The sequence below is a fragment of the Musa acuminata genome, chromosome BXJ1-5 (assembly GCF_036884655.1).
Source record: "Musa acuminata AAA Group cultivar baxijiao chromosome BXJ1-5, Cavendish_Baxijiao_AAA, whole genome shotgun sequence".
NCBI lineage: Eukaryota > Viridiplantae > Streptophyta > Magnoliopsida > Zingiberales > Musaceae > Musa > Musa acuminata.
In genome coordinates, this window is record NC_088331.1 from 44,831,895 (window position 1) to 44,855,883 (window position 23,989).

The 23,989-nt window shown below is 35.9% G+C and overlaps 3 protein-coding genes and 1 non-coding gene across 4 annotated transcripts; 2 read left to right on the top strand and 2 right to left on the bottom strand.

The window, feature by feature from the left end:
* Positions 1 to 213: 213 nt before the first annotated feature.
* Positions 214 to 1,029, top strand: LOC135674005 (fasciclin-like arabinogalactan protein 14). The gene has a single exon (XM_065183415.1). It carries the CDS (start codon positions 214 to 216, stop codon positions 1,027 to 1,029), a length of 816 nt encoding a protein of 271 aa, XP_065039487.1.
* Positions 1,030 to 4,541: 3,512 nt separating this feature from the next.
* On the bottom strand, positions 4,542 to 4,982 carry LOC135674006 (uncharacterized). Its single transcript, XM_065183416.1, has one exon. It carries the CDS (start codon positions 4,980 to 4,982, stop codon positions 4,542 to 4,544), a length of 441 nt encoding a protein of 146 aa, XP_065039488.1.
* Positions 4,983 to 5,363: 381 nt separating this feature from the next.
* TRNAR-UCU (transfer RNA arginine (anticodon UCU)) lies at positions 5,364 to 5,436 on the top strand. Its single transcript has one exon. It is a non-coding gene; the product is annotated as a tRNA-Arg (tRNA).
* A 1,514-nt stretch (positions 5,437 to 6,950) lies between these two features.
* On the bottom strand, positions 6,951 to 19,284 carry LOC103985357 (uncharacterized). Its single transcript, XM_065184431.1, has 14 exons — positions 19,081 to 19,284; positions 18,950 to 18,995; positions 18,645 to 18,845; positions 18,413 to 18,549; positions 18,187 to 18,336; positions 16,096 to 16,197; positions 12,669 to 12,833; positions 12,372 to 12,482; positions 10,593 to 10,690; positions 10,019 to 10,142; positions 9,188 to 9,277; positions 8,605 to 8,649; positions 7,397 to 7,717; positions 6,951 to 7,301 (listed from the first exon to the last, which is right to left on the bottom strand). Exons 1-14 carry the CDS (start codon positions 19,135 to 19,137, stop codon positions 7,272 to 7,274), a joined length of 1,677 nt encoding a protein of 558 aa, XP_065040503.1. The 5' UTR covers positions 19,138 to 19,284; the 3' UTR covers positions 6,951 to 7,271.
* Between the last annotated feature and the right edge of the window lie 4,705 nt (positions 19,285 to 23,989).

Here is a 23,989-nt window from a genome sequence, read left to right on the forward strand (position 1 = left end):
ACCAAGTCAAACAAGCTTCCAACTCAGCACCACTCCGCATATGAATGAATGGCTCAAAGCCATGGATAACTGTTCACCTCTAAATTTGGCGGGAGACAAACCTTCCTGCTCCTATATATCCTTCGTCCCGCCACCCTCATCTTCGTGCATTCACATCACCGTCTTCCTCACCTCCTGTAGTGGGGATTCGGGCAAAACCAAACCCTAGCCATAATGGCCCCTAAAGCCCATGGCTTCCTTGTCTTCCTCCCCTACCTTCTCTTGATCTCCTCCTCGGCCGTTGCCGCCCTCGACATCGTCGGGATCCTCCAACCCTTCGACGAGTTCTCCACCTTCACCAAGTACCTAACCCAGACGAAGGTGGCCGACGAGATCAACCGCCGCCAGACCATCACCGTCCTCGCCGTCGACAACTCAGCAATCTCCGCCCTCTCATCTCTCTCCGCCGACACCCTCAAGAACGTCATCTCCGTCCATGTCATCCTCGACTACTACGACCCCTACAAGCTCGACAAGGTCCCCAAGAAGACCGCCCTCCTCACCACCCTCTTCCAGGCCTCCGGCCTCGCCACCAACAACATGGGGTTCTTGAACTACACCGAGCTGCCTGGCGAGCAGATGATGTTCGGCTCGGCCGCCCCCGGCGCCCCGCTCAACTCCAACCTCCAGAAGGTGGTCGCGGCGCGGCCATACAACGTCTCGGTGCTCCAAGTCAGCACCGCCATCATGCCACCCGGCATCGCGAGCGCGCCCGCTCAGGCGCCGGCAACGGCACCAGGGAAGAAGACAAGTCCTTCGGCTCCAGCAGCAGCTCCAAAGTCGAGCCCTGCGGCTCCAGAGTCCAGCCCTGCGTCTCCCATCGAGGCTCCGGCGGGAAGCGCAGCGGCGCCGGCGGCACACAGCAAGAACGCAGACGCAGCGTCGCCTGCGGAATCAGCGGAGGCACCGGTGGGCTCCGACTCTGCTAGAGCAGTTGTGAGCGCGACCATTGGGATTGCAATGGGCGCTGTTGCCTGGGCTACTCTTTGAATGCATTACAGGAGATGTCCTCGTAAATGTAACGTGGGCTTCAAATCTCTCCAAATTGGGTTCGGCTATCAATAAAATGCATTGCCTGATAATTAAATGTTCTTATGCACTCCACACAAATATATTAAATGGAAGAAAAGATCTTTGCAAACATTGGATGGAGAAGCGCGCCAACTATATCAAGATGAAGATGCAGAGCAATTTCAAATCGAAAGCCCTAATGAGAATTTAGCCGATTATAGGTATGATCAAGAGGTAAGAAGTAGCAACTTGGAACAACCCTAAACCATAAACTCTATTTACAAAGAACAAGAAGATGAGCAATTAACATCTCCGATGAGTCGTCATGAACGGTAGTCGTGTATCCACAATAATTTCGATCAACCAACCGTTCATCACTTTTGCATGCTTATACAAGGATATGGTTGTCTGTTTTGCCTTGATTTTATGTGTTTTTACTTGTAAAAATGCATGTTCGAATAGGTTGTAGCGCTATAGTACGATCACTCACCGTGCCGGGTCGAACTACCCTAAAATTGCTCCGTTTTTGTGTGCTACGACTTATTTTCTACAAGCCACAACTACACGGAAAATGTCAGCCATCTTAGCACCCTGAAACCCTCCAAGTAGTACAAGGTTGGATGGGGCTTCGGTATATTGTCGAACATTGAACAATCTTCACAAGTTCGCACGTTAACTTGACCGGAACATGCTTTTGCGCCCGGCACCCGGTGAGTAATTGTTTGTGGACTTGCAACTATTTGTTATACATTCTAAAATCCTTGTTTTTCTCCTTCCCCTCTTTTCTCTTATGCACACAAGGTGCTTGCTGAATTGCTTGTAAAACTTTCCTTTCCGCGAGACATCGGGAGTTGTCTACCGCTCGTTTTTGAACTAATCAACTTTATCTTTTATAGATCCTTCGGGACCTGAGTGAGGTTGTAAATTGGTTGACTCTTTGTGGACGCATATCGCAAGGGTGCATCATGACTTAAGCAATCCCAATTAAGTTCAAGAAGTTGGCACAAAAGCGCTTTGCGACTTAAGCAACTCAAGCTAAGTTCGTGTCCTTGCCATAAGGGTGCATCACAGCTTAGGCAAGTCTAACTAAGTCTATGACAATTGGGCGAAAAGGTTAGGATTAACCGCCAAAGCTATAGAGGGTGCGACCCTGATTCTAGAGGGCGTAGACAACGTCCATAGTGGTGATGGTCTTACGGCTAACGTGTTCAGCGTAGGTGAAAGCATCCCAGATGACGTTCTCGAGGAAGATCTTGAGCACGTCACGAGCCTCCTCGTAGATCAACCCCGAGATGTGCTTCACGTCGTCGCCCTCTACCTCTCAAGCGAACCGAGGGAGAATTGGAGGCCTTTAGACTATATTTATTGAAGAGTAATAGTAGTATGTAATCGTCGAATGGGGTTGGCGATCCGCAAGAGGAGACTATTTTGATCTTCAATCGTCTGATTAGAAAATCTTATATTTTATTAGACGATGAAAATATCGATGGGTCAAAGACTCACGGGTCGAGTGCCGAACCAAACCCAGATGTGGTTAGACTCGACTAAGACGTGAACCGGGTGAGATTGGGCTCGGGTAAGCTACAACATGTCCTTACAAATAGTGTTGACTGCTAAAATACAAAGAACATAAAAGAATAGAAAAAGAGGTAATAGGTTTTTTTCTCATTAAAAAATCAAAATAGAATTTTTTTCATCAAACTAAAACATATGCTTTAGCTATGAATATTCTTGTTCACACGTTGAGTCAAACGACTCATCTTTTAACAAGAGAGAGAAGACGAAGGTGGAGAAAGAGGAAGCTAAGAGAGAGAGAGAGAGAGGAGGCGACAAAGATAAAATAGGAGGAGGAGACGGAATAGAGATGAAGAAAATCAAGAATAATTTATGAGCCAATTAAATCAAAATGAATAGTTAGCTCATTAAAAAATTGTTCAATTCTAAAAAATCAAGTGAAAGGATAATAATCATCTTTTTATAATTTTATTAAAGATAATATAATTAAAACATTAAAACCCACCAATAGAGATGGATTCTCTTTTTAAGTATTAACATCAATCATAGTTGACAGGATATGTGCACTTTCAACTCAAAGACTTTAATGCCTTCACTCTCTAAAGCTACCTTAGTATCTATCTACATCTGTCCATAAGAAAAGAAAGATCAACTTTTTATATATGGTGGCAACCAAACCACTCTCTCTCTCTCGCTCTCTGTTCATTGATTCTGTGGATTAGTCTTCAACGCAGTAGTGATTCTGATACTCAGACAAACCATTTGAAACAGGTAAAAGAAATAAGCCTCATAAAAGACAACCAAAGTTCATCTCATGGAAAGAACTAGTAATATTGCTAGACTTTTTTCAGCAGATGATAAACCATGCATTGGTGTGTCAAAAACAAGGATTATCAACTGAGAAGACAACAAAAAGGGAAGTCCTTTTCATGGAAATGGTCATTATTGCTGTGTCAAAAGCAAGAATAATCAACTGAGAAGAAAAAAACAAGAGGAGAAGTCTTCTCCATGGTAGTGTATGGATAGTAATCATGCTCAGGCATCCATGTAGCCCACATACTGTCAGTGATGCCAATCTCATTCACAGGCCAGCTTAAGGTTGCAAACCTCACCCACCATGTTGACTAATTTCATGCTTCAGAATCCAATGAATTGTCATACACTTTAAGGTGTCAATGCTGGCTTTTCAGAAGAGATAAAACTACAAGAAACTTGCCTTGCTTAATTCTCTTATCTCAATGCAAATCTGTTCCAAGTTGAGTTTTATGAAATATTTTTTTTGAGTATTTGATTCCTGAAATGGCTTGTCAAACAATCTTATTTGTGTATCTAAATTATTTCATGTAACCAAGAAAGACAACAGTGATTACCTCACATTTAGCCAAAGAACACAACCTCAGATGTCTTCTTGATCCTTATCCAAGAAAAGAAGCACCTGTTGAAAACCATTTTTTGAGTAGGTACTATGGGAGGAAACAATTTGGTCCATAAGGTCAGCTGAAAACCACTGGACAACCACCTAAGTTTTATTGATGATTGGGTTTCATGGATAATTGTAGTTTGTTTCATGCAGAAGAACAAGAAGAGTTTGATAATTATGCACTAATATTCTCCAAATTCTCATGAAACACCATAAGAACCACAAAATCTCATCTGGAATTAAAACGAGAAAATTAAGATTGTTGTGAATTCTGTGTCTGAATTGTAATGTAATGCATCAAAAGTTTCGTGGGAGAATTATGGAGAACAAATCGAAAGGATGAAAGTGAAGAAAATAATAGAAGATAAAAATAATTATTGTAGAAGTTTTATTGAAGAAGAAGTGAAGAAGTTTTATTGAAGTAACTTTAACTTTTAGCTTGAATAAATTAACATATTCTTCTTCCTCTCGAGAGAATTTTCCTCGCTAGCGAAATCTTATTTCTATCATAAAGAACCTCTTTTTAGCTTCAATGCAGTAATCAATCAAGCACAGCTTACTGTACTGTTCCAGGCGACCTCTCCAAGCTCTTCTCTCTGCGGTAGCTCAGCTCAAGAGAGACCTGCCGCTCCATGCGCAGCTGGCGGTAGAAGTTCTCTATGAACCGCTCCGCCCTCTGGTCGATGTCATCCCCGGAAGACGCATCACTGGTCGATCTCGAGATCTCCGGGACCGGGCTAGGCGTCGTCAACGCAGGAGAGCACGGGCTCATCGTCCTCGAGAGCGCGAACGAGGAGCGGGCGTCGTAGTAGTCGTCGGTGCAGTCGAGCAAGCTGGGCCGGGCGGTGAAGGTCAGCGGGCGAGGAGGCACCGGCGACGATCTCTTGAAGGAGGAGATAGCGATCCATTTGGTTGCGTCGAAGGAGAGCAGGAAGCGTACCTTGTGAATCGCCCCTCTGAGGCGGCTCAGAAGTGGAGTCGTCTTCTTGGCCGCCATGATTGTGGTCGGTGGCAACTACGAGGTGTCTTCATATCATTAAGGAGTGCATTAAGTATGGCAACAACAATTAACAACAATTTGCATGTCAAGTCATTCAATGAATTCATTATGGAAGTAATGTCAAGTCATTCAATGAATTCATTATGGAAGTAAGATGGAAGCTTCCACCCCAACAAACGATAAGCAGCACTGAGGTATTCAGCAAGCACACAAAGTTCTCAAAGGAACATGAGAGTTCAATCCTCTGCATTTGTGACACCGTATGATGGTTTGGATCAGTTGTTGTTGTTGCACGGTACGAGTCATTGAACTTAGAAGTCATGTCGAATATTCTCTATGATATTATATATAAGTTTATGCACGACAACGAAACAAGTGGCGCCTGTGGCCTAATGGATAAGGCGTTTGACTTCTAATCAAACGATTGTGGGTTCGAGTCCCACCAGGCGTGATTGTTTATGGTTGATTTTTAAATAACATTTTAGTTATTGTTAAAGTAAATCCCTAAATTATTTATGAGTGATTTTTAAATAACAGTTTTACTAAATGTTAATATAAATTTATTTTTATTAAAATAAATAAATTTATGAGTGCATAATTTGGCTTCTGCTTCTTCTTTTGTTGAGTTCACCGATTAGTAAATCAAAGATCAATTCAGACCGATTAAGAATTAAAATCAAACCAGTTATAAACAGAGATCAAATCTGATCAATGGTTTCATAGTTTTAAATCAAACCAAAATTAAGTTCTAACAATTGATTCCCGTGAAAGTAAAGGGAAAGAGGAGAAGGATTCTCATTGATATTATGGATTCGACGATGGGACGCTTGTAGATCAAATAAAATATATTCTTTTGAACAACAATGAAAGATACTCATCGTAATATATACTGCCCGTTATGCAAACACTGGGTCGATTACATGTTCAAATGATCTGGCACCCATTTGCTCATGTGATTAAATGTTCAAGTGGTAACTTGGGTCGATTACCAAACCACCTCTCTTACGAAATATTAATAGTACTCCTAAGAGTTCCAAGGGATAGCTCGGAACGATTACGAACTACCTCCCTTATGAATACTCCTAAGAGTCCAGATGGCAGCTTAGGTCGATTACAAACTACCTCTCCTGTGAAATCTATATTAGATATTTTATCTTCTCAAGGTCATATATAAAAACACACAAGATATAAAGAACTCATAGATAGAAAAAAAAAAGATTTCAGTATTAATTTAACCGACCAACTCAAAAAAGTTTATCCCTGCTTTGATCTTTATGTAAGTAATAACTCTAGAGAAGACGACTAGGATCGTATCGTGCTAACAAAATCATCAACAATATTTTTCCAAAAACCCTACAGTTTCAATTTGATTCTAAACTGACCATAAAGAAAAATTAAACCATCAAATGCCTCTCTAAATGATGAATCCATTTCTTCCCATAACTAATAAATAACCATTTTAAAAAATTAAAATAGATTGTTTTGATTCAAAATTGAAATATGAATCTAAGTTGAAACCACATGATCCGGTTCCAAATTTGACAAACTCGGAACCACCGGTTCTGCCGGAATCAGGGCTTGGAACCACCGGTTCAAGTTGAAACCACATATGCTCATATATACTTAAGTTGGACTTGGAAATCATTTAAAATTAACTTAAATCATAAAAACATATGACTACCGTACTTTTTTCGGTCATGCAGTTAAATGATGCAAATTTTATCACGATACAAAATCAACCGAAAAATTATGAAAGCCATGGATAAAAAGTAATGTCAGCAAAGGACCGTAGCAAACATTTCCTAAAGCTTGTAATTAATGTGCTATGATCAACTTGAAATTGGTTACAGATGATCACAGTCCACTATCCACTATAGTGGTTTGACTCTAATAGCCTCATTCCACCATGATGAACACATCATTATTTGGCACCAACCTTCAGCGATGTCATAACCACTCCGCTGCTACATCAAAGTGCTGAGAGTCACAGCTTTGTGTTTTTATTAGAAATAACGTCGGAGTCCGATGCGATGATAGTTCACATCCAGAAAGTAACAATTATTGAACATGCAGATTTCTTAACTAGCTTGTAGCATGGGAAAAAAGCTCTGCAAGTTCTAAAGAAAGGAGACCCTACTGGCTGAGGAATGACTTACTCCCAGCTGCAATTTTAGCAGATGAGTTTTCAACACCTGTGCTAGCAACACATGTTACAGTGGAGATTTGAGTACGACGATTCTCTCCGATGCGCACTTCAGGTTTCCTTGTACGATGAGACACCAATTGCTACTGCATTTTGCATAAACTTGATGGCACCTGCAAGACATCAAAAACACCACTAGTTGTACAACCAATTGAGAAGAACTTCACCTACAAAGGAAAGCTCAGTGAAGTGTGACACTGTTCGTTACCTTCACATGATGCGGCATGATCTTTATATCATACGGCACATGAAGCCATTCGTCGAGAGAATGCGATAGGAAATTCTCAGGCTTACTTGTATATACATCTGCATATTGATGGATGTGGTAGGAAAATGCTGACTCATGACCAGTGTCAGTGAGGAATGTTGCACCGAAGAAACTATTGAACATACTCCGCATTGTAGATCGACAATGTCGCCTTTCCACATTAAGTTCATCTGCCAGTTTGCGGTAAGCTGGTCCTCTCTCTGTGCTAACCACTGTGGCATAAAGTTTGCTGAGTAACTCCTCAATAATGTGGAATTTTGCCTGAATGAGATAACATAGTTGGATTATGAAAAGTATATGTTTTGGTGGCTCAAGTAGAAGACAATACTCATTGTACTTACAGTAGATTTGCTATTACAAAATTACGTTATAAAAAATATCCAGAAACAAAATCGTTCATTCAGATACATATAATATAGCCAAAAGACGCTGGAAGTTAAATAACGCTAATATGCCAAAACGCCCAAGACGTTAGGCACTCGCCCAAGCGAAGCAAGAGGCCCACAAATATTGATTTTTTTTTAAATATAGCAAATTATTTTAGATGGTCTTTCTTTTCATATATATATATATATATATATATATATATATATATATATATATATATATATATATTGATGCATTATTGATGCATGTGATTCCAGCATTATTGATGCATCTAATTACCGACCTTGGAAAGCCACTTGGATGCATAACAATATAATTCTACAAAAGAATCAAGTTTGTAGCATAATTTGGAGAATAATCATGCAAGGCCACCTTAGAAGGTGTATGAAAAGCCAAATTGTTACCAACAAAGATTGTCTCTGTTTGATGAGGTAAAAATTGAGAACATTCTGTAATCCTCCTGTAAACATCTAAAGTGCTATCAACAAAGACCGCCTCTGTTTGAGGTAAAACTTGAGAACATTCTGTAATTCTCAAGTAAACATCTAAAGTGACGAGCATATTGAAGCTCCTGTTCCGTGATTGAGGCGCCATCGATCACTCTCACCAGTTGGCAGGTAAAAGTACTAAATTGTGTTCATTATCTATGAAAGTTGTGCCGTGTAGAGCAACATCAAGAAGCACTAAAAATTAAGTTCATTAAACTATCAACAAACACACAAATTGATGAGTGAATATGAGATTTAGTAGAATCTTTTCACCTGTTGAAACCGGTAGCTCTCATCATTTAGGATCTTTATCTCACTCTGCAAGGATGAAATCAACTTCATAAAACAACTCAATTTAGATATGAAACACCAAGAACTGAAGTTGGAAACTAAAATTGTAGTTTACTATCAAAACCAGTCTACAGATATCAACACAGATTCTAATTATGATCAGTATCATCACTTATCATTTAGTTGATCAGAACCAATAACCAACAATGTGTGGACCATATCTGGTACCATTCTGTATTTGTTTATTATATTTTGTCTTGGTTGGTACCGGATGCAACGGTTGGTATACCACCTACTACACTGGTACTGTACTAATCTGGTAGATCACCAAAGCTGATACAGGACCCATATCTTAAAACCTTGATTACCGATGACTAAATATCTTGATTAATGTTACAAAAGATGTTTTATAACAATCATGAATAATGCAGGTAATACATAAATATCAAATAAGTAAAATAAATACAACATAATTATAATTATCTACATAATGTTAACTTTTTTCTGCACCGAGCGAATTAAATGATTCCCAGAACTATTAGATAATAGTGTATCAAAATGCTACCTCGAGTTCATGAATGATTGCAGCAGTTCGCCAACCAGCTTGTGAAGGCCCCCTCAAGTCACTAAACAAGTGATCACCAAAATATATTACCTAAATATAAAACATAAGAATCTTATAAGGTGAAAAAACATATAAAATCAACAAACAAGAATGTCACCGAGATATAAAGAACCATGCTTAAGGCACACCGGGCAGATGTTTCCTTGTGATAATTTGAACAGGAGTTTGTCAAGTGATTCATCACTGACTTTGGAGTGCACTTTAAAATTCTAGCTACCAAGCCATTCATTTTGAATTTGTAAAATCCTAAAAGTTTTTAAAACCAAAAATGAAAAATGAGGCAGAACGTTATAAAACTTCCTAGTGCTGGTGCTACATGCCTTTTTTTCTGATTAGTCATGTTCCATGTCCAATGAACATTAACAAACAATATAACAAATTCAAATTTACAGCTGATCTGTGCAATACTAAATGCTGATGGAGATTTTTGGCTTATAGTGTTTCAGAACATGCTTCACTTGGCTTCAATTGTCACACACCTGGAACATAGGTCAATTATTTAAACTAGTGATGAACTCGTATACATTGACATGTACAGAACCACAGGCAAATGATGACCAAACAATTTTTACATTGACATATGTAAAAGCACAAGATTGAAACAAACAAATTGACTATATCAACATGCAAATATTTCAAGTATGCACATCACAGAGAGAACAATAATACAAACACAAAATAATGTTGACTCCATTCTGGTTTTATCAGGACAATGAAAAAAAATACTTATTTAAGAAAAATTCAATAAAAGAAAAAAAAAAGATTATATACCTCAGGTCCTTTCCACTTTGTAATTTGTAGAAATGATTTGAGGCAACCATGATAATAGACTTGGCTAGGGAGAAATTTTCCCACAGCTGTAAAAGCCAGAGTATCCTTCTCTATATCATAGCATCTATATGAACACAAGTAATTAGAAACAAATGGAACACAAAACAACAGTAGTAATTTATGTTTTTATTCTAAATCTTGAAAATGGTTGCTTGTGGTTATGATGCTAGAATTGAACATATTCAACTTGCACATACAACAGAAGCAACAAATAACATAGTTGGACAGAAAGCAATCAGCAATCTGAAGTAGCTGAAAGAAGATGCATAGAGTCCCCAAAAATTTCAAAATGCAAACAAATTTTTTCTTCATCAAGTGAAGCATTAACAAAAGCCTCCAGGAATATTTTCACTTTATAAAGTGAAACATTAATTAAGGTCCCTCAATACTAATTAGAATTAATTAAGCCAATTTCTTAACTAATATTTCTTGTAACATAAATGATAGAAAAAACCATAAATGATGACACAAAGCTTATATTTAATTAAATGATAAAAGCGTAATAGGAATTTACCGGAACGGATGCTCAGATGTGTAGAAGTGTGGCTTATTAGCCTGAGCAATCACAACATCAAAAAGTTCCCTCCAAGAATTTCTCTCACCACTATTGTCCTATTAAATAAGGTAGCAAAATTAAATAAGAACAAGAAACAGAACTTCCCACTGAACATAAGGGAAGTTGGTTAAATACATGAAAATATTTGTGAAACAATAAATTAACAACAATAGAACTAGGAATATTAGGATGCACTGAGCGTAGATCACGATCCCACAAGATAAATATTGAACTAATGTCAGGAAGTGCGATCACCTAGATTGGGCAGATGGGATCAAAGGGATGACGATCAGCCAAAAGATAAATTTCGAGAGAAAATTAAAACAAACAGAATAACTAGGGATTATTTTTTTCAAAATATTAAACATGTAAACTTAAAAATGCTTCATATTTATTTACAAAAAAGATAATATTGTTTTGGTAAAATAACAAAATTATTTACGTTTATAGTAAAAATTTAAGACAATGAATCAAGCTGTAAAATTTTAATAGTTTTTTTAGTTCTGGTACTGTTTCCCCTTGTCCTTTACAATTATCCACAGGAAGGCATATGAATAAGAATTGACACACAAAATGTCCATGAATGTGGTTGTCTCCATGGTTCAAACATGTATACCATTACTGCAAGCAAGGTTGTATACATCCTACACTACAGATGTACACAGCCTTACCTCAACAAAATTGTGAGTTAACAATAACATCATGAAGATCCTAAAATAATATGATAACCTTGATGTAGGCGTCACCGAGACAAGTATCTGCAGATGTGTCGTGTCATGATTTATATTCTCAAATGATAGTGGCAATTCCAATGAAAGAAAATTTAACAAAGATTGATTAAGGTTGTACAAACACATCCATAGTGGGGATACAGATGAACCAGTTTGATGAGTGGATAAATTTGTATTACTTATGTGGGAGGAGGTACAAAACAAGCTTTATTATAAAAGCAAAAAGAAAAATGGCTCTTAATTTGACAAGAAATATTGGCTCTTAATTTGACAAGAAATATTGCCCTAAACAAAGCTCAATGTGGAAAAGATGCATGAAACCAACACCAGTTAATTGGGACCTGACATTGTTCTGATATTCCACACACACACACACACAACATCACATGTTTTAGTGGTGAAAAACAGCCAATAATTGGGATCTGACATTGTTCTGATATTCCACATAATTAAAATACACACACACACACACACACACAACATCACATGTTTTAGTGGTGAAAAACAGCCAATAATCCTATCGTGAGAAAAATTGCAAGCTGTGCATTTTGCGGGACATATTTCTTACTTGAAAATAGAAATCAAGTTAGCTCACAGTAACCAATTATGTACTATATCATATGTCCAAATAATATTTCAGTAATTGATTTCTGTTTGCATGAGCTTAAGCAACATCAAATGATGAATGTACTACTGAACTATGAGAAACATTGTAGACTCTTCTTCTAAATGCTATTTACCATAAGATCAGAACATGAATCACTACTTTTGATGAAAGGAAATCAGTTATTTATTCTTAAAGACTGTAAAATGTGTGGACATAGTAGAAAGAGATTCACAGCATAGTAAGAAAGAAGAGTAAAGCTGAGTGAAGGAAATACACATGTTAAAGTGTTAATCCATCACAATTTAAACATACATTGTGTGATTGACACCTAGTTAAGCATGAATATCTCTTTACTATTGAACACAAGACATAGAAATAACTAAATTTTGGAAATATCACCTCTAGCATGAAACGCATGCCCCCATCCACAAAATAGTATGGAGAATTGGTTAGTAGAAAAAGTTTCTTTCCCTTTGCTTTCAGCTTCTTTAGAAGGCCTAACACTTGACTCTGTAGAAAACAAGCATGTGATTTTATGTTGTTAACTTGTATCAGAAACATATCGAGCAAATTTTGATACTGGGTTCAGTCTAAGTACTTATGCTATAACATGATATTCAGAAACTTCTCATTTAAGGCCAAATAAGCAAATATTAACTAGAAAAACTATAAAGACCGATGGACTGTTCTGCTTACATTTTTTAGTAGGTACTTTGTAGGATCAGAAAGAATCCCTTTGTGAAGCAAGCCACTTCTATGTACATGCTGAATTGCTTGGCTTATGTCTTCATAGACATTGGAAGCATCAAATTCTAACTTGGCATCTACAAAATGCTGTATGATATCTGCAATTAGGCATACCTGCAACAGTAGAAGAGAAGCAAATATCATACATGGTAGACACCTACATGTCAAAAGAACAATTTTAATCTTCAAAAAATAGAAACAGAAACTTGGCGTCTACAATGCTGTATGATATCTGAAACTAGGCATGCCTACAATCATTAAAAAAGATAAATTCATACAAGATAGACACCTATGCATCAAGAAAACAATTATCAACTTAAAAAATAAGAAACAGAATGAAAGAATCTGACAAGTGGCACAAAGACATGTAATGACCATTCGACATCAAGACAAACAATTTAAACTAATAAGTAGTTTGGCATGAATCAAAGAATGTAGTGCTCATTTATTTTCTAACTGAGCCAAAAGGAGACTTGGAGAAGCATGATCTCAGATATGCTCTTCATCAATGAAGGGGTCATAATATTCTGCATGCTAAAAGAAGCTGTTGCTCTTATTGGAAGATAGTGAACGCAGAACCAGAAGACTGAAGAAATAGTTATATTTTCTTTGGTTAATTATTAACTGAAAATTGAACTAGGGAGATCTCTTGTAAGGACATGCCTCAGAATTATGGAAAGTTGATGGCATATTTATACAGTCAAACCCGAGAAGATGCAGGCTTGCACATAGATGCTAAACTCAGAGAAAAGAAGACATGACTCAGGTTATCCTCGGGAAAATAAGTTAATGTTTAGAGGACAATGTACATAACATCTTAACCGTAAAAGGATGTCCTTGCAGTTTCTTAGAATAAATTAAGTTGCTGAATCTTGACATAGGTTATTAAATATCCATCCAAATCTAAAACATACTTCAGAATATGTCACTCTAAGTGTTATCACTTTTATAATTTGACTTAATTGTCAACTTATGACATATTCTTGTGATCCCCTCTTAAATTTTAACCTGAACCTAACAAAGTGTCCGTAGTGGGTCAAGCGGTAGTCAGGTGGCGTGCCGAGCAGCATGATCAGGTGGTGCAACATGCTATTGAGCAGCACCAAATGCAGTCTAGCAGCTCGAGGTATTATCAGACAGCCATCAGGTAGCGATGATCCAATAAAGGTTAGAAATCAGCTTCCTATTCCACTCTTCCCCCTCTCCCTCTTGCTCCTGCCACTCCGTCACTCTAACCCTTCCTCTTCTGCTATTTCCCATCCTCCTCCAATTTCCACCCACTTAGTATTTCTTCCTCCTCTTCAAGCTTCCATAGTTTTTCATTTTCTGACATACAGATGATGCCAGAAGCAAAATTCATGGACAAATTGACCAGAATAGGTTTGGAGTGCCAGAGCATTCTGGCTTATTTCCAGCCAATTCTCTGATCAATGGAGCTGATTTTGGCCCACATTGGCCGATCCTGATTTTCTGAAAACAATGACCAAATAAATCACTAAAAACATACTATCATAAGTGCATGTGTTAAATTGAGTTTCATGAGATCCTATGGTCAGCTAGCTTAATCATTCGTTGACGTTCATTAATATGCACAACCAGAAGAAATAGTTGCTTAAGTTGATTATGCTGCCCTCAGGGTTACTGAGAATAACTCCCATCAAGTTCAAGTTAAAACATAGTGTTCAGATTAAATTATGACCAATTTTGTTACGATGAACCAGTCCAATCACTAAACTGGCCAATTCATCCCAGCTATATTAAATTTTGATAGTCTGATGACATAATCAATACTTAATATGTGTATGTGTGTGTATACATATATATATATACATGTACATATACATATACATACACATACACATACACATACACACACACATACATATACATATATACATATATATGTGTGTGTGTGTACACATATATTGAATTATAACCAATTTTGTTATGATGAACCAGTCCAATCACTAAACCGGTCGATTCATCCCAGCTATATTAAATTTCCATAGTCTGATGACATAATCGATACTTAATATCACATGCCATGAAGAAAGAGGGGTAGTTTGCAGAGGAACCCATAGGTGTGATCCACAATTTGGCACTTCAGCCAACTGCAAGTCTTCTAGCTTCCAGTCATCCACTCTCCACTGACAGATAAAGAGATCAATTCTCTTTGACATTTTTATTTCCTTACAACCTTTACCCTTTTATCTCCCTTTTGTCCATCGGAATATTTGTGACATCATGGTGTATTTCCAAACAATGTTGATGACACATACCATAAGATTGATATGGAGTGTTCTGCTAAAACTACAATTTTGGATCAAATTACTCAAGCCAACAATATACGGAAGTATATCTGATATTCTGATATATCTTTAAACAGTATCGCACAATGGAAAGTATAGAAAAAAGTATATCATATATCTTTAAATTATTCAGGACAGCATCACACAATGGAATGACAAAAAGAACTATAGGAGTTTGAAGATAGGAGATAATACAAGTAATATGTGTACTGGAGATTCTGCAGAAATGCATGTCCAAAGATGATTATTGGAAGGAAAGAAAAACAACAACAAACTATAATGTCCCAACTCCCAACTATTTGGGGTTAGCTACATGGATCTTTTACTACCATGGAATTTTATAGAAAGCAATATTCCTAGTTAACAAAGAACATTTAAATAATTTTTATTTATTCTAGTAACATCCTCTTTAGGCCTACCCTTCTTCACAACACTAATACTACTTGTCTCACATCTTCTAATTACAACATCCATAGGATAGGTCTCCTTAGCACAAAAGAAATATAAATTCATAATTATTCATATAAGTTGAGCTTACAATAATTTTGTGAAACCATAATTTGGAAAAAGATGCACAATGCAAGGCAGCATGATCCTTATTATGAACATCAAATAACATGTTAAATGTTACTAAAACATTATAAAGAATAGTTCCTTTTTTTCCTCCTACATGACGTGTATGATCATTAACACCTCAGTACCAAGTTACAGTATATCAACATTAAATTATTGCAATTGACCTTGTTGACACACTTCAGTATGAATCAACAGAAATGAAACCAAACTGGAAAATAATATGAATAAGTTACAATTGGCACCACTTATTAATTGTATTTTTTTCTGGAAACGGAACAATGAAACCATATAGAGGTGTTTCTTCCTGTGTGTAATAACTCACTTGAGTACAAAAGCTTACAAAGACAAAAGATTCAGATAGAAGAAAGAAAGGGGAAGAAGATTTGAGGAAAATAAACACCAGAACCTAACAGGCATGTAAGACCATGTCATACAGCAAACAGAAGTCTGCACTAATATGAGATAGGAATGCCACATGAAACTCAATTTACCTCACTAAAACAGAAAAAATCCATCAGACCAACAAGCACACGTGCTTGAGCTCGACCAATATGACGAGTGCCATACATGTCCTTTATCTTCTCCAAGCTAAGCTGATGAACAACCATAAGAAATAGGCTGACATTGCAAGTGGCAAGTAATCTTATTGCAATTAAGGTGAAACAAGTAACACATTGGATTTTTCAAATAGTAGAAAAAGTTTACTGCCATGTAAAGGAAAATATTAAGCATAGCATCACAACACTTCATATTATGAGTTGTGACAATGTATCAACATGAAGGCTATTTTTCTTTTTATGATATACATATTTATCAACAGATATGATACATATAATTATTAGACATACAAACACAACCATGTTCATACATGCACTTACCGAACAACACAGCAACTGTGGGACATTTAGGGTCCCCTTTATTCTTGGTTAGCAACCTGTATCTCTCCCTACTTTTGTTTCTTCAGTTTTCCACAATCACCTATATGAGAGGGTCACTTGCACCCCTTTCATTATATATTTCCCTTTTGAACCTTGTGAACTGTGAACACCAAGTTGTCTTTAACCTAAAAGGAGAATACATAATGAACACAGATAATGCAAGTATCTAGGTAGCTAAAGTCTTTTGAGTGATTGAATTTTGCATGCATGGATCTCTCTGTATCTTTCTCTAGTATATACCTATAAGTCAGGACAAATTTGATTTCCTGACAGGAAAACTTCCACCACCTTGTCCAGCATGGTCTGATTATTTATGTAATTATTATCATCGAGCTCTGATGCACCTTAAATCACTAGTGAATTTATAAATGATCAAATGCATACATCTTCAGAAGTTAAAAACTGTAGTCTAAGTTTCTCCTAAATCCTAATTTAAATCAAATGCACTTTTCAGTCTTTTTGGCCAAAAGTTTCCTGCACTTCTCTTATAGCTGTTATCTCCATATCTTTAACTTATCCTAATTGAATTTCAAAAATTATATTAACAAGCTTAGCAATATTTTTGTGCTATTATTTTCTATTTGATGTTGTATAATTAAGAAGAAAGATCAAAACTCTAATTCAGTCCATAGTTTTCATAAATTTCTGAGTAGCAGCGGCTGATCTAAGAAGAGGTGTATGCTAACAAATCAAAAGATATAATGGTTTAGCATAGCACTCTATTAAATATTTTCCCTGTCTTCATCTTTGCCAAAAGAAAATGCTTAAAATTTTAGATGCAAATGCTAATACCTACATCATTCTCTTCATACAAGAATGTCTTAGTAGCTCACTTAACACTATAAAATAACTTGGTTCAGCATTTTGACAAATCAACCCAGATCCATGTTCTTTCTTATTACTTAATTTTTTGTCTGATGGAAAACCATAGACTGAGGTTCTAGTTCTGCTAAACAAGCACCCGTAACCTAATAATTGAAATTGGTTCTTCACTTCTTCCTCTTAGAAAAGTTAGCATTATAGCAAACAAAAGTAAAATCGTAATCTTTTCCTCGCTTGTCATTGCCATATCTGTCAACTAAAGAACATGTTATACCAATCAGAGTATGCTTAATTGTTTATTACTAAGAATCTAGCAAGACTGATGTCTCTCATTAATATTATATAATTTCCTGGAAATATTGCATAAAATAATTTTGAAATCAGGATAATCAGATGTCATCATAGGCTAACAGTACTGCCAAATTCATTAAAACAAAATCACAGTGAGATCTGTCCGTATTTCAGCAAACAACTGGACATTATTGGTCCATAGACATACAAGTAGTGGATCAACATAATTCGACAGAATATAAAACAAAAGGTCATCCTGATTACAAGCTGCTACCTAATGTGTATTATACCAAGTTAATCATATCTAATTTGCCTGGAGGCAACAATTATTTTCTTAAATCTTTTCTTCATGTGTTTGCAATACCAAAAAGCTTCAGAAATAAGTAACCAATTTAGAAAGTATTCATGCATCATTCAAGGGGTCTAATAACCGCAAGATTGTGTAGATCATCTGGCATGAATAAAGCCAAAATGAATATCCCAAACTCTGTAGAATAAGGCTTATATACCGATAAATGGCAAAGAGGTCACCTTGTGGCGTCCAAAAAAGCATCCATCTGGCTCAATGGACCCAAAGAAATCAAGCTTCAGAAGACATCCTCTGAGTCTGTCATAGCACAGGCCCCTGATAGGAAAGGCTGGATCGTACTCAAATTGCAAGCAACTTTCAGGATACCGAAGCTGAGACCCACATCCAATAAAATCTAAGGTCAGCTCACCCAACTACCGCAGATACAAAACTCCATTGACAACTAACCTCATTAACAAGATGCTTTTTTGCAAGGTCATAGATCAAACTTTGCAAGTGTTCCGAGTAATGAGCCAATGTGTAGTCATAATCAAAACCATAGACTTGTATATCATCCAACCTAACGTTCCTATTCACGTAGATACCTGCAATCCAAAGAATGAACGCGAGATAAGTCCCAAAGATTTCATTTTCCAAACCAAAAATCTTGATAGATAGACACACAGAGAGGCATGCATACCTTCCGGGTTCATCTTAGGCATTTCCTTGAGCGCGACGGGAATGTTAAGAAAGCTCCGCTTTGCCGCCTCATACTCATGCTGGATCTTCTCGATTTCATCCTCGAATTTGATCATGTCGAGTGAACATTTATGATGGTCGGCTTCCACATCCGGAGCCATCGAGCTACCAAACCTCCGCAGAGATCCTCCGACCTTAAACCCTAACAACAAAAACCCTACGATTAATCCAAGGAACCCCCTTCCAGCCGGACCAGCAGGACCAATCGAGGAGGCAAAACAGGCGGAACAAGATCGGAACACTAACCTGCATGCCATCCCGGGCGACAAGAACTGATTGAGAGGACCGACTCCTGCAAGACAAGACGAGAGGAAGGACAGAATGAGCCCGGAATAAAGACTGGACAAGAAGAAAATGACGGTCCATGAGCTCGTCACCATGATTCGGTCGCCGGAGGACAAGAAGGAGAGTAGGGCTCTTCGCCTAGCCGCCATTAACCCCGATGGAGACCGAGGAAACAATTAGGTCGGGACGAGGTAGCTCGATAGCTTGCGGCGGAGACGAGAGAAGAGGAAACCGTGAGGAGCGCAAGAGCGGGAGGAGTTCCGGGGTCGGTCATCACCACGACTATGGTCGCGAGTCTGTGGGCTGAACGGGCTGTCTTCGGCTGCGTACCCGTACCAGCAATTCATACGCCTTCAGATTACGCCAAGAATACTGTTGAGATAATAGTTGTCACTCCGCCTCGGCGCGTGAACTTAGTTCGTAAAGACTGCGCGTGAGCTACGCGAAACTGTCACGATCAATTTATGCTCATTGGAAAAAACATATCACAATTAAAATGTCGTGTCGCATTTCGCTGCATGAAGTGTTAAAATAATAATTAAAAAATAATCAGAAGGCAAATATGTTTTTTTCTTTGTTATTATTATTATATATATGTTTTCCACAATTTATTGAATCCATCCTATTATATTGTAGAGCGATGCTTCCCCAAATTATTAGTTGTTTAACCTACCCAGCATGGCACCCACATAGTGATTGGATCAGCAGTGGGACCCACATGAGTTCGAACAATGGTGCGACGAGTAGTGGCAGTTCTTTGTATATGCTGAGTTGTCATGTATTTGACTTCGATTAGATACTGAATCATTAAGGTTCGACTTAATTGGGTTGTAATGATTAGATACTGAATCATTAAGGTTTGAAATCACTGTCAACTTAACTGATGAAAATATAATATGTGTATAAATAATATTAAAAATAATAGATAAAAAATATAATATTAATAATTGTGTCGAATGATGGCATCGTAAATGATTGTTGTGGTCAGCAATAACGACACAATGATTGATTTTATCGATATTGGTCTAAATATCAACGATGAGAAAAAAGAGGAGATAAAGCAGTAAGCCATCTGTGTCGATGTCGGAGGAGGAAGAGAAGTGATACATCTGTGTCATTGTTGCACCACTCTATCTCTTCTTTCTCCTATGTGTTGCTCTATATTTGCATCACTATGGGAGGAGAAGAGAGGAAATAAATGAGGCACCAGCATCATCGATGATGAGAAGAGAGGAGACAAGTGAGGCATCTGCATCGATACCGTGTCACTCTGCCTCCTCTAATGCCTCATGCAGGATCTGTGTCAATACTAAAGGAGTAAGAGGAGTCAAGTGTCTTATCATTGTCTTCTTTTCCTTTTTGTTATTAATGTTTGGATAAACATCGGGAAAGTCGATCACTGCATCGTTGTCATCAACCACCACCACAAGAGCTATCCACGATGTAATCGTCTGCCACCATCATTGAAATTATATTTTTATTAATTATTTTTATATATTTCATATATGTGCTTTCACATATTATATCTTCTATCGATCAAATCGATCGTATCAATTTTAATATAAATCTTTTAAATCTAAAAATTAAAATATTAAAAAGCGTCTAACTAATAATTAGTCTCACTTTTTCATATGTTACAATTAAGACATTCATATATAATTACTGTCAACATAGGATGATGACACGTGGAAAAGATGTCAACACACACACCCATATATATATATATATATATACTTTTTGCTTTGTCTATTTTTCTGACTAAGTTTTAACCTTATTCATAGATCCAAATATATTACAGAAGTAAATATTAAAAAAATTCTATTAATTAAGAGGAAAAAGGTGATAGAGGTTGAAACAACAAAAACAAGTACATATACATACATGATGAGAGAGATGACTCATTGTTGGTGCAAGCTTCCATTTCCTCTTTAATGTTGTTGCACCTTCTTATTTCTCTCTCTCTCTCTCTCTCTCTCTCTCTCTATTATCATGTTCGATAAGTCTATGGCGTGAATTTGAGAAGTTGAGATGAGTTGATAAACTATTAATTATATTATCATCAATCTAAAAAGCTTAAACTTGAAAGAGCACACACACATCCAAAATCTAATTATGGATAGCTGATAAAAGTTCAATCAAAGACATAAAATGAAGACAAAAATAAAATTCAACTCTCTCTAATTATGGATAGCTGGTGGACATCCACATCACTCCTGTAGATGCATACAAATGGATCCAACTCTCATCTCACATGTTCCCAAAACAATATGTCAATCATGATGAATAAAAGATATAAGATTAGGAGGACATCATCTTCCTCTTATGTTTTTGTAGGGAAAGCAAATCAACAAGAGGACCACTTGCCATTTTTTCTTTGCCTATGCCTAATGACAAAGTATCCAAGGCATAGAGAGAGTAGGGTGACAATTGCAAGGAATCATATAGAGTAAATAGGCTTTATCACCAATGATCTTTTGGAATGTCCTTTTGACAACTTGAAAGAAGATGCTTGGGATCAATGTGATGTTGATGCTATAATATATATATATATATATATATTCCTATTATGGCCTCCAATATACACAATGTAACTGAAACTAATTAAAGACAAACATTTCACTTTAGGGTTTTTTTTCATGGCTTGGAAAACTCCAGCAATTCTTGTGTAAATTGATTATGATGTATCAATTGATAAATCATCTAATCGAAAAGAAATCAAATTTTACTTGCCATTTAATTGAAAAGAAAATAGCAAACCTAATGCATCGGGATCCTATCAATATAGGATTTGAAGATGATCAATATATAATTTTATTATTATAAATAAAAATATATTCTTTTAACCTTAATATGATCCTCATAGACATGAAGGAGTAAGCTTATCACTGTATAGTTATTCGCCCTCACTTTAACACTTAGTATAAAGCTTTAAAGAAATTATGCAGAATTTGCTTCAACCATTAAAATTTTGTTTATTGAATCAATTTATGTAAGAATTTTTTATTACCATACATACTAAATTAAATCATAAATCAAGATTCTTTCTAAGTCGAAGAACAATAAAAATATTTTTGGATAACTAGTTGACCAAAGGTATATTTAGAATGCTAACAATAAATTTAGATTGCGTAAAAAAATAAGTCACTACAATAAAAAGGTATTTTTACATATTATTTTTTACTTATATATCCTTGTGATTTATAACTATAGCCATAATTAAACCTATGAACAAAGATCATCATGCTATTGGGAACCTATAATTATGGTTTTTGACATCGTATAATTTTGATTGAATTAATTCATTGATAATTTAAATAATTTCTACCTTCAATAATTTTTTAAAATATTTAGATGAGTTCCGACAAAAAAAAGTTGATCATTGAATAAATTTGAATTATATCTTAAAATAAAACAACAAAAGTATATAATAAAATAAGACTTATATGTATATGATCAATTACATTGATGAAGTAGGTGCGTGAGACTTATCAAGATGTTCAATTTTAATATCACCAATCTCGAATCTAACGAGTTCAAAGGTCCATAAAATATGTTGACGTAGCATCATCTTCTCACCCACCATGTTAGACTGAATCAAGCTCATGTTTGAGGCATAAATTAGACTAATAAAAGATTATGAATATTTGATTATAATATCATTTAGATGAGTCCAAAATGGATCCTAATGTTGACTATAACTTACGTAGATATAGTAGGATCGGGTCTTATTCATCACAACAATCCATATCATATGGTCTAAGAATGTTAATATTCTTTTCCTTAGTTGTTTCTTGTTTTAATGGCTAAGTGAGCCACTATGGTGAAACATATTTATTCTTTAGAATTTTTTTTTATTTTATAAATATTATTATTTATCACTATATATATATATATATATATATATAGGTGTCTTTATTTAGGTATAATTCTAGATTTAAAATTTTATTTCAAACCTCGATTAAGATCTCAAATTAACTTGAGTTTCGAAGTGATTGCATAAGTATATCCTCAATGCTAACTTTGTAGGCCTCAATGCTAACTTTGCAAGTGACAGACTTACCTAAAGAGAATTATTTTGAAGGATGAGTTCTCAATATATGAAAATTTTTAGGAAGTAGGCCAGATTAACTCAATTTCATGACATAGATTGATGATAAACTTTAACACTAATAAGTACAATGTGAATTTGTGTGTGGCCTAAACATTCTTCTCCATATGAAATAATTTGAAAGTTTAAAGATTAGATTCATGTCCTTATAAAATTACAAAAAAATATATTAATTAATAATCAAATATAACAAAGATACTTTTGGATGACAAGTATATTGGTTTAGTTTAGTTTATGGATCAATAAATCTAAAAAAACATTAAATCATTCAATTTCCATCCTTTTCTATCTATTTCAGTCTTTCTTTTATTTTTGTTCTTTCTCTTCAGTGCTCTGCATTGTAATCTCATTGTATCTTAGAAGGAATTGATTTATTAGATAATTTTAAAGTTTATTTATAAATTTTAGATTTGAAGCATCCGACACAATCAATCTGTCTAAGATAAATAACATAAACGTCTAATATGATCAAATCATTCATTTTTATGTAATATATTTATCTTAGAAAAAAAATATTTCAAAGCATCCAACGTGAATAAAATATTTATTTACGTAAGATACACTGATGTAAGAAAAAAATATCCTATGCATTCCAATGTTATCAAAATATCTCCTCTTTTTTTAAACTGATATATCCACCCATAATTAATCATTCATTTTCATAATCAATCTGATAAATAAAATAAATATTCAATATGATCAAATCATTCATTTTCATATGATATATTTGTCTTAGATAAAAATATTCGAAAGCATCCGACATGAATAAAATATTTATTTACGTAAGATACACTGGTGTAAGAAAAAGAATATCGTAAGCATTATGATGTTATCAAAATATCTTTTTTATTTTTTAACTGATCTATTGATCTATAATTAAAAAAATATATATT